This window comes from Rhipicephalus microplus, unplaced genomic scaffold, assembly GCF_043290135.1.
Source record: "Rhipicephalus microplus isolate Deutch F79 unplaced genomic scaffold, USDA_Rmic scaffold_14, whole genome shotgun sequence".
Lineage (NCBI taxonomy): Eukaryota > Metazoa > Arthropoda > Arachnida > Ixodida > Ixodidae > Rhipicephalus > Rhipicephalus microplus.
In genome coordinates, this window is record NW_027464587.1 from 33,980,560 (window position 1) to 33,992,753 (window position 12,194).

General features: G+C 46.9%; 1 protein-coding gene across 6 annotated transcripts in view; it reads right to left on the reverse strand.

The window, feature by feature from the left end:
• Positions 1-12,194, reverse strand: part of LOC119181417 (myb-related protein B) — a 239,557-nt gene that overhangs the window by 121,832 nt on the left and 105,531 nt on the right. For 5 of the 6 annotated variants that reach the window (XM_075882957.1, XM_075882954.1, XM_075882955.1 and 2 more), the window contains exon 7: positions 10,945-11,076. The exons of the other annotated variant lie outside the window; for it this stretch is intronic. In XM_075882957.1, coding sequence (XP_075739072.1) covers positions 10,945-11,076 — 132 coding nt within the window. The remainder of the gene's footprint in view (positions 1-10,944; positions 11,077-12,194) is intronic. 6 annotated transcript variants of the gene reach the window in all.

Consider the following 12,194-nt stretch of genomic DNA (forward strand, 5'->3'; position numbering starts at 1 on the left):
GCTGACGAGTAAACTCGCGCAGCACTCTCGTAGGTGAGCCAGCATTCCTTCATACTCTGGAGTTTCGCAGCACGAAACAGGCGTTTCTTTTTGTTAGAAAGTCGCTTTAAGTATGTACTGTACCAGGGTGAGCAAGAGCTCACAGGTATAGACTCTAAGGGAACAAAGGTGCGAGTAGGTTCGTGGATTTTGTTAACAAACAGATCCCAGTTTTCCTGCACGGTTCTATTATCAAAGTCATGTAGATAAGCGTCGTAATATAGAGAGAGTTCAAGTCATTGCCTCAAAGTTTGCAGCATTGTAGTTATAGATAACCTTGCGTTTCTTAGTAGCAGTTGGCATGCTGTTGCGTATGTAAAAATGTAGCAGACAGTGATCACTGAGACCAGGAAGCGAGTTTAGTGCATGAATGTTCTCGGGCATTGTTGTAAAAATCAAGTCAAGAATGTGCAATGAAGAACTGGTGACGCGAGTTGGGTTATTCACCATTTGCGTAAAATTAAACAGGTTGCAAGTATCAAGAAAGCATTGGCCATTTGAAGAAAATGGTACGACTTCTGGTAACGAAGACGCCCACATTATGGTAGGGTAGTTGAAGTCGCCGAGAATAGTTATCGAAGAAGATGGGTACCGCGTTGTAATTTCATTAATGTTATCGTGAAACTCCTGAACAAAGCTGATGTCTGTATCTGGAGGGCCGTAACAGACGCCAAGAACAAGCATTTCATTATTCACAACCACCCTGCACCATTTCGCTTCCAATGTAGACGTCACGTTTATAAGAAAGGACTTAAAACGCTTTGAAATGGCAAGCAAAGTACCACCACCATGTCTTCCATCTCTATCGCGGTGGTAAATGTTCAACGATTCGGAAATAGTAAAATTTCGTTATCGCAAACATGAGCATTCAACCAAGTCTCGGTCACGGCAATCACATCGGCTTCACAAGAGTCGATAATAGCGTCAAAAGCGCCACGCTTTCCCATTATACTACGGATGTTCAAGTAGAGCACCGAAATAGGACGTGATATGATACTGCCACTTTCCCTTGCTGATTGTTATGAGGAGGCATTAGATGTCCGCGCACGTGACAAAAGTGCGGTATCAAGCAATGAACATGCGTGAAGGTCATGGCTGTGATCGGAAGTCGAGTGCACCCCATTTTCGATGCGGGATCCGCTACCATTACTGCGAGAATGCGCAGTAGTCTCGCGAGCTATGCCCGGGGAAGCATCATAAGAATAGCTTGTGTGGTTAACAAGCTTGTAACGAAGCTGAAAAGCAGGTCGGCCAGGCAATGATTTTGCAAAATTGTGCAGCATCTTGCACGCTGTTCTTGTAGCCTGACAGTAGTCCTCCGATACAGAGACTTTATAACTTCTCAACTTAGATCGACGTGCCAGCACAAGTTCTTTTGTTTTAAGGCTTGCGAATGTTATCACTGGTCGAGTTTTCTCGCGTATGTATGGACCACCTAAACGATGGGCCTTTTCTACTGCATTTGGGTCAAACTCGGTGCCTAGGCTACTAGAGAGCAAGTTGGTAAGTGCCTCTTCAGTAGCTCGCCAGGTCTCATTGTTATCGGGCATACCAAAGAACACTAAGTTGCACCTTCGGGCTCTGTCCTCGAGGTCGTTTAGACGGGACACCAACGCGTCATTTGTTTGAGTGATGCTGCCGGTAGCTTCATTCCTGACCTGTGATTCCTTCTCAAGGTCAACAACCGAGTTAGTCTGCAGTTCAACCGTTGAAAGCCGCCTTTCAATTTCGCATAATTTGCTTGCCATAAGTTGCTGGTTGTCTTTCACCTCGTCGATCGCCTTTGCCAAATTGGACTGCTCAATGGCAGATGAATCACAGCGGGCACTTACCTTAGAAAGCATTGCCATGACTTTTTCATGACGCGCATCAGAAGAAGCCGTGTTGTTCTCGACATTATCTAGTGGCCCGGGGGTCTTTTTTGGAGGCCCTGGGTTCGCTTCAACGTCACCGCAACACGAGAGTAACGAGCAAAGGGCGTCAGCACACTCTCGCGACAAGACGTACAACACCATTTTATACCCATTGCAACGATTATAGGGGCAAAGCTCCTCTTAGTCCAACCTTGTCATGCATCATGCGTAAACAAGAGAAGAAGAGACAAGAAGGAAAAAAGGCAGTTTCTCCTGAACAGAATAGCGCTCTTGAAAACATAATGAACGCTGCCGGCCGCTGAAGGCAAAGAGGAAGTAGATCGCGCTTGATCATGGCAACAATGGCTTCTGGCTGAGTTATTCCGTGCCTGTTAACGTTTTAGCGTCCACATTATTTTCGGTGCCGAAACCATGGAGCAGAACAGCCATGCTCAAGCTCGCAGTGTTGAAAACAGAATCAACAGCTTTCAGAAACGAAGCTCCCTCAAGATTCATGGCACCTCGGTTGCCGCAGCTGGAGATTCCAACATTCACAGGTGACATTTCACAGGGGACAGGCTTCTGGGAGTAATTTGAACAGCTCATTCACCTTAATAACAACCTGACGCTATCCACAAAATTTTACTACCTAAACGTTTTTTGTCTGGGGACGCAGCAGTAGCAATAGCGGGTTTTCCCACGACAGAATCTTGCTAGGCTAACGCCATAGGTACGTTGAAGGAAAGATTCAGCAATAAAACAACGATTATCCAGCACCATCTGACAACAGTGAGAAATCTACCAGGTGTGACAACCACCAATGACATCCGTAGGTCACGAAGATTGTACGATGTCACGCAACTGAATATTCGCTGCCACAGAGCGCTGAACGTGCCGACACTGAAGTATTGAGCTATGCTTGTCAACATCTTGCTACAAGCTTTTCCGAGGGACATCGGCCTTTCTTTCACGCGAGAAAAACGACGCCGTGCCTTGACACAGCGTTCCGACGTTTGTGCTGCTCCAACCTCCTCGTCAAGTGTACCAATAGATGTGGCAAGTACGTTCGACGCGGAGATGAACGGCCTTTTACTCTTCATGCGGGTAAAGCTTGAAAGCAGAGAACAGCATGCAACCCCAAGTACAAGTCCTGCAACGGACAATCGCACTGACAAAGTGAATGGTGAAGTCCCTACGACGTCAGTGATGTACGTTGCATCTGTCGCAAGGTTGCAGTGTTTCTTCTGCCATACTGATCAGTATAGGATGCGCAGCTGCAAAAACACAACCGGCGTTCTCGCTGCACATCAAAAGGCCACCGAGCGAAAGAGTGTCATGTCAAGCTTACCTGCAGTTCCTGCCGCGGAAGACACGCTTCCAGCATGTGCAGCCCTAATTACAAGAGGGCTTCTACGACCGAAGGAACCTCAGAAGGTACCATAGTGTGCATTTCTTCGAATGCTGTTTTATCCTGCAAAGATGTATCATCCACTGGCCAACCACCTAGGAACAATGCGGTCCGACATTCAGCACTGAGTTGATCAACTCCAGGAGCAAGTGCGCATGGTATTGTAGATGGAGGTAGCTAGAGGACATTTATTCAGTCCCTGCCTTTCAGTCCCTGTTCCGCTCCCGCCACGTTTCAACGCATGATGGACACTGTACTAGCTGAACTGAAGTGGCAGACGTGTCTTGTATACTTGGATGATGTCATTGTGTTTTCAAGCACGTTTGACGAGCATCTTTCAAAGCTAAAAAGTGTCCTCACTGCAATAAGGGGAGCGAACCTTACTATTAGGCCCGAAAAGTGCTACTTCGGCTATCAGGAACTCAAGTTTCTCGGCCACGTGGTGAGCCCGGGGGGTGTTCGACCAGATTCGGAGAAGTTGGCTGCCGTTGCCGACTTCCCTCGTCCTGGAGACAAGAGGGCTCTTCAGCGATTACCCGGACTCTTCGCCTACTACCGCTGTTTTGTCGAAAGATTTTCGAAAATTGTGGTACTTCTTACAAGACTGACACGGCCAGATGTGCCCTTCGTATGAACGAAAGAACAACAACAAGCCTTCATAGAGCTACGCAATTGAATGCAGACAGCTCCAGTGCTGGCACATTTTGACGATACTGCCGACACCGAGATCCACACGGACACCAGCAACGCAGGAATCGGAGCCATTCTAGTTCAATGGCAGGACGGCGCAGAGCGTGTGATCGCTTACGCGAGCCACAGTCTCACATAAGCAGAGGCTAACTACTCTACTACCGAAAAAGAGTGCCTAGCAGTCATTTGGACCATTAGCAAGTTTCGACCCTACCTATACGGCCGGCCATTTCCAGCGGTCAGTAAGCACCATTCGCCCTGCTGGCTTGCCAATCTATGGTACCCATCAGGCCGCCTCGCCCGCTAGAGCCTCCGCCTTTAAGAGTACAACATAACGGTGGTCTACCGATCAGGACATAAGCATACAGATGCTGACTGCCTGTCTTGCGTTCCCATTTCCCCGACGTCATCTGGCACTGAACAAGATTTACCGTATCTTGGCATCGTCGATGTGGTGCTGATGGCTAAGCTTCAACGTGAGGACACTGAACTACTCCCTGTCATCCAGCGTCTTCAAGAAGACGTTATTGTCCTACAGCCGCTCTCACGTGGATCAACATCGTATCGCCAGCAGAACAATGTTCTCTACAAGAGAAATCTTGAGAGCAGCCAGGAAGCTTTTCTTCTCGCTGTTCCAACGTGTGAAGAAGTTTCACAGGCATGCCGCGATGATCCTTCTGCCAGTCGCTTAGGCTTTGCTAGGACATTATCACGCATCCGAAAAAAGTATTACTGGCCACAGCTGTATTCATCTGTTCAGCGCTATTTCCGCAGCTGCCGTGACTGTCAGAGGTGTAAAGTTCCACCCGCAATGCCTGCCGGCTTCCTCCAGCCTTTAAATCCACCTCGAGCATCGTTTTAGCAAGTGGGAATAAATCTTCTTGGTCCATTCTTTACGTCACCCTCAGAAAATAGGTAGATAATCATCGCAACCGACTATCTGACTCGCTATGCAGAAACCAAAGCTGTGCCTAGGGAAACTGCAGTTGAAGTCGCCAGATTCTTCGTCCACAACATTGTTTTGCATCACGGTGCACCTGCTGTTCTCATAAGCGATCGCGGAGCAGCATTTACGGCAGAGTTATTGCAACAAGTCGCCAAGCTGACGCACAACAACCACCGGAAAACAACAGCTTATCACCCCCAAACGAACAACTTGACAGAGCGGTTAAACAAAATACTGGCCGACATGCTATCTATGTATGTTGATGTAGAGCACAAAACATGAAATGAAATTTTGCCGTACGTCACGTTTGCTAGTAATACTGCTGTGCAAGTGACCACAGACCTAACATTATTCGAGCTTGCTTATGGCCATCCCGTCACAACACCGTTAGACACTATACTCCCCGTAGACCAGGACACCAGCGGAAACGACAGCGTTGACGACTTCGTTGAAAAAGCCGAGGAAGCCCGCTAGCTTGCACAGTACCGCATTCGCACGCAGCAAGATACCGATGCTCGCCGTTACAACCAAGGCCGAAGGAACTTCCAGTATCAACCAGGTGACTATGTATGGTAGGGACACCAGTTCGACATTGTGGACTTTCAGAGAAGCTATTGCGACGATACTTTGGCCCTTACGAAGTTGTGCGCTGCCTCAGTGACTTGAATTACGAGGCAGTTCCCCAAAGGTCCGATACCAGTTTAAACCGAAGATGTCCACGTCCAGAAGTAGTACATGTAGTACAGATGAAACCGTACTATGCCCGCGATTTCTGAACACTTTGAACGTTTTTCATATTTATCCACAACAGCACGGGGTTATTTTTGTCATTGCCATATCAAGCATCCTAGTCAATCGATCGGGACGGTCGCTTTTGAAAGGCCGCAAGGTATGAATTGGCGCAAGGTAGGCTGGCAACTATTATAGTGACCAGTCTATGAGGAAGATAATAAAGTAGTTCTGTGGGCGCGTGCTCTGGTGTTCGTGTTTTTTGGCCTTTGGTTACAAAAGTAAACGCCTGCGTACCTTTGTCCGTGTGACAATACGAACAGGTTACTCGCCGCACCCAAGCACGATCCTGAGTGAAGCATGCGTGAAGAAAACACAAACGCGTGCATTCATTGGACTGCAAGCGAACTGGCATGCGACGGCGAGAGCCAAGTAAGCGATGCGCTGCATTGAATTAACCAGGGTTCCTTGATTTGACGTGGCGGTACCGCGCTTCGGCGGAATGGCGTAAGTTCGTGGCGAATGTGATTGAATTCACTCGTGAGCAAACGAACCTCGTTTAGCACGCGAAAAGGCCGAACTTGTCAGCGGTCGCATTTTTTCATAAACATAGAGGAAAAAAGGTGTGCCCGCTGAGTAGACAATTCTATAGGCGGGACCCCATACAACGAACTATTGATACTGACATGCTTTGGCCGCAAATAACACACACACAAAGTAAAGAAACACTGTTATTATTAGCAAAGAAACACTGCTTTATAGAAACACTGTGTGTGTTGTTTGCAGCCAAAGCATGTCAGTAAGCAAGTAGCAACTAGGCCAACAATCAGTACTGTCACAATATAGAACTATTGATATAATGACCATTTATCGCAGCACTTCGAGTTCGTTATAAATAGGTTCGACAGTCGTTTTTACAGTTCAGGAGTAGAACAGGGTACATGGGTTTGTGAGCAGTCCTGGGAGCAGGCAGAAGTGCTTTTGGTAGCAGGCTTGGAGCAGCCAGAAAGGCCTTTTCGAGAAAGTTTAGAACAGATTTAGCCCTTTCAAAGCACCTGTGAAGCTGCATTTGTTCAATGCTGCATTTTTTAAACACTCAGATAAATTGTGCAACAGCCTCATTATTGAGATAAAAATTATATAGACACTCCAGACAAGTTTTCGCCATTTCCGTTATGTCCTGTTTAAATTCCAAATCAACATTATGCTCCCGCGCATCGTATGTTCTATCCGCGAGTAAAAGCGCGCAAGCGGAGGCGATAAACACGCCTGAAGCAGAAGTAAAACATTCTGGCCTATCTTCGCCGCTCGGAGGGTGCATGCGATAGCGTTCATCAGGAAGCCAAAGCAACGCATGGTGATGCTGCGACTTTAGACAGGCAGCGCCACCTCTGGTAGAAAAGTAGAAATCAGGGATGTATATCGCGTGTTTTCCCTTCCCGCCACTGCGCTGCCGCTCGCTTTCGTGCTCGTGCAGAGAGCGCGCGGTGCGTTTCAGTCGCCCCACAATAAACCGTCTGCAGTGCTGCTTCATAAAGATGTCTGAGCTGGACAAGTACTTCCGAGAAGCCAATCTAACAAAAGAAGTAAAGCTCGTTAGTCAAGTTTATCATGTGGAGCGGGCAGCAGAAGACAAGGACGTTCGAGTCACTGCGAAATGCATTTCCCAGGTCCGTGACAATACCGTGTACGATGTACGCCTCGAGGTCAGTCTCATTCTGTCAACACGAAATTGCGTACTCCACCAATGTGCTGCGTTGACGTTTATGCAGACCATATAATTTTTGTTTTGATGTGGTATCTAGCAGTAGCAGCCGTGTACTGTTAAGTGCAAACATTTGCAGCGTGCTAAAAAATAAATAAAAACTAAAGTTAAACGGCCATTGCATCAAAATGTCCGAGAAGGTTTAGAGTCAAGTCCTTCGTGCCGCCGGAGCATGAACCACTGACTTCGCTGCAAAGCAGCAAGCTCAGCTTTAACCACTGGAAGTCAAGTTGAAGTGCTCGCCTCATTTTTTCTTTTCCGGCTCTCGTGTCATGCTCCCTTTTCTGCGAACACGGCTGTGTTTGCCGGCTGTGACTTGCCGGGGAACCGATACAGCTTTACACGTGGAGAGCATCCCTGTTGTCTGCATTGTAGTGGCATCCCACAACACAGCGATACTACGAACCACGCCGACACTTCCGTGGGGCCGCTTCTTCCATCGCGGAAGGGCAACTTCTCACAGCGAGCGTCTCGATTTAGCTCGCCAAGGCGACAGCACGGCACCGAAGTTCCCGGCACTGACTGCAGAACACGTTCTGCGCGTGTTGCTCGTGCTCCCACTTCGGCGAAACACACTGAGTCGCCCGCGCCCTCTCCTGCGCCTATCCTCGAATTCCTCGGAGCTCGCCGCTACAGCCAGGTGCAGCGTTGTCGTTGCTCCGCAAACTTGAGCTTATGTTTCCCATGCCCCCACCGCCCGGGAGGCCTGTAGTCGAAGCTGCCCGTCTTAGAAGAGCAGTCAGCAAATGAAAAAACGAGGTGGGGGGGGGGGTCGCTCGAGCAACAACTATGAACTTTGCTTCTACGTGCGAGGTCACGATCACTAGTGTGCACGCTAGCTCAGCAGCCACAAGTGGTCGACTCGCATACACGTCTACGTGCTGCCCTCTCATCTGGAAGAGAATGTGCAAAAAAGTGTTGCTTTCCTTGAAATGGTTGTATTCTCTAACAACAACGTTTTGTACAATTACGTGAGATCGTCTCCAAATAAGTTAGCTGCCAGTCTCGCTTTGTATAACTTTGCAATTTGTTGCCAACGCAGTCATTGCTCCACGTTTGCAGTGCAACTGCGACTCCTTTAGTTATGTATAGCTGCCCATGATTAATTTTTGCTTTTTACCTGAATGTGCAAGTGTCAACCGCCGATTCGTTAAGCGCAAAGCACAGAGGCCAAATTAGTCACCATAGCCAAATGAATGAGAATAAGCACATACGCTCGATGAGAAGTCATGTGCACGGTGCAAACGAAGGTAAGCGGGTTTGGCACACAATGGCACAGATGGTACAGCTGTTCCACCCCTGACACGGAGGGTATGCCAAGTGGAGCATGAAGTGAGCAAGGACAGGTCCTAAACGAAGATCGAATTATCAGTCGGTGAGGTAGCGCAAGCGTGTGCACTAGAATGATATGGCACCGATCCAGACTAGACACCACGCGGACGGTCTGGTACAGTCAGTGGCCGATGATGTTGGCAGATGGTCTGCTCACTTTAGACGGCGACACCAACGACAGTGTAACAGGACCAGTGATCAAAAACTGATGATAGCCTATCAGCTGACCGGTCTTCGAAGGATTGGTGGCAGTGTGAGAACAAGAGCCTCATCTGGTGACGGGAGGTGCAAAGAGTAGCTAGTGGGGGTACGAAAAACAAGAGTGAGTATTAAAAGAATCTTAAAAAATGAAGAAAAACAAGGAGGTTGGGGAGAGCGACAACGAAAAGACTGCAAAGGCAGGATCAGCATTTAACAATAAATATCTATGGCCACATCGCCCCTGGCTTATCGGCAGTCAAAAGTGGTGTCCAAAGAAGTTGCCGGAGTGCCAACTCGCTTCGCTGAAATTGTTAGGCGGTGCTCAGAGACATTCGTTGTAAGTGCGATTTTGTGCCATTGATTTTGTACCGATTTTGTACCAACATGACTCGTATATTACGAATAATGTGGGTACCGTTCATTTTAAGCAAAAGTTCGTTTCATGTGGGCTTGACTACAGTATATCCCAGATATATCAAACTCGGATATATCAAACAGTTGAGACATCCCCTTGAATTTCCCATGCGAAAGTATCGGACTGGTGCATCCGTATATCAAACTGCCACACAGCGGGACATCTGTTGTATCGAATGCTGCGCCGTGGGGAAGCTCACAAAGTGCATCTTTCCTAGCAAATATTGATCAATTTTCAGCCACATTCTAGCAAGTCCCGATACCTCTTCGCTCGCAGGAGACGAAAAGGCAATGGTTAACCATCACGCTAATCTGGTTTGTTGCGCAGTGCTTGCGAATGCACCGGTATGTTTGATGCGCGATCTGTAGGTCTTAACACGAAAGCGTACAGTTTTTCAAGAAGACCACTTGCTGAAAACACCAAAATGAGAATGCAAAGTGACTCGGCGATCTCATTGCAAAGTTCACATTCCCTTCCTTGTTTGTTAGAGCATAACGGCATGCGAGCCTAAAAAGCATGGCCTTCGATATGTGCAACCTCGTGACATACTTGTACTGTTTAAAGTTTTAAAACACATGTCTTGGAGCCTCCAGTTTGTTTTACTTTCACACCAAAGCAGCTCAAAGCAGTGGCTGCCAGCAATAAAGACACAAGTGACATTGATATCACCAGCATGTCGACGATGGGAACTTCTGCTAGCCACCACAACATGGCACTGTCTTTTTTGCCTTGTGGACTTGTGTACTTCTCACCTTGTTTCTGATGAATTCTCATTCGGGAGTCAAACGGAACGTTTACTCGCACGTAGGAATAAAAATTATGCCTGGCACTTAGAGCTACATCAAGTAAAGCACCGTCGTAAACTTTCCTTACGGGCCAGGTGACAACTTTGGGTGCGCCATGACCGCTGAAAATGGTGTAAGGTGTCTGAGTGAATTCTGTGACTTATCAGTGTTTCTGAGCAGGCTGAGAGCGATGACGACACAGCTGTTTCGGACTTTATTGATGCTAAAACCATGGCTGCCGCTACTGGTAACGCACAAGTGTAACCATGCGATTACAAATATGCCAACGCCTTCGCTGCCCCCGCTAACCAGCCTTTTGACGTGCTTCAAAGCTTACATCTGTGTTCCGTGCCAATCAACACTATTGTGCCCAAAGGAGCTATATTCGCTTATTTGAAAAGCTTCAATGATATTGAGGATGACTGGAACTTGACGGTGTGCAAGAAGCAAGATAAGTTTACAGACTATCTTCATGCGAAATTAAGCGCAGTAACTTGCAATTCACACCTTATTCTTCATATATCAAACTGTTTTGCAATCCATCTGTATGTTGATCAGAGGTGCGAGTTAGAAAGAGGGGTGCCATGACATAATTTCCCACAATTAACTCTTTCACAATACATGCTTGATAAAACTACCTCATGCCGGTTGCGTAGCTTATTTACACGATTGTAAGTCAACCCATTTCATATAAATTCGAAGCCTGAAATTGGGGGGTCGTTTTACAAGCAAACAGGAATTCCCCCCCCCCCCCCCCAAAACACTGAGAGGCGGCACTCACCAACTAACTTTGAACCGTTCAGCAAGCCGAAAATGCTGCCTGGGTCCATGGACTTTCTGTCACCCGAGGCACCGCCATGATCATTGACGGAGGGTGGGATGGGAAAGGGGTCAATTTTTTTCTTTCCCCTGCCTTGCACAAAGAAACATTTATTAAAGTTTATTCATTAATTCATTCCTGAAATATTTAGAGGGTCAACCTACATTGCAGTCAACTTACAATCATGTAAATACAGTATTTCATACAAACGTCTTGCAGTCAACTTACAATAATGTAAATACAGTATTTCATACAAACGTCTTAACTAGATTGAAACCACAACTCCAATTTGGAGGTACAAGATGAAAAGGCGTATTGTACATCATTAATTATGCGAGATATTGTGGTTAAAGAGGATTTACATGACAGTCTTGACGAAACGCTGAGCAATATGTTGGTGAATATGAGCCCGAGTGAGTTTAGCGACTCCTGCTGAAAAAAATTCTGGTGAGTGTGACACTGAATAAGCTGTTTAGCAAAACATCTGGCGTGAGTTCCAATATTTTTGCCGACCTATTGTTGCGAGTTCCTACTATTCTTGTCATACCTTGTTGCGCTGTTTAGCAAAATAAAAACCTCTCTTTCTCCCAGTTTTCTCAGATGTTCCACAAAGATCTGTCCTTGGGCATTTCTTGTTCGTGATTCACAATAACGGGACCCTGAAACAAAACACTTTTCAAACTAACCATGGAATGAATTCACTAAAAGAGCTTATTGCCTCACAAATTCAACAACGCAAAAATTTTAAGAATCCGTCCAGTACGAGCGGAGTTACTAAGATTTGTCGCACGCTGCTATCGCATTCTCTCTCTTTTTTTTTTTAATTAAATGTATGTAAGGAGAGGTTGGTGCCAATGAGTGGCGCCGGCTACTCCTCTTCTCTTGCACAAATGTCAACATCGCACATGCAGTAGCAAACACAAGGCTATACATATGCATTCTTTCTTCTCTCAAACAAACGAAAGCGCTGGAAGCTAAGCACGGAGGGATGGCAGGGGCAAAAAAAATACGCCACGCACGCCTCGTGACCTTGAGCACCTTTTCTTTTCTTCGAATACGCGGTTTTGGCGGCCTCTCGTGGAGATCCCTTTACGACCAAGCAAGCCATGTTCAAATCAGCCAACGGCTGATAGATGGCCTTCTGCGTGCAATTTTTGAGTGTTTTCTGTAATTTCTCGAGAGAAAAGAAAGCACTTCTTAGCTGACGCTGA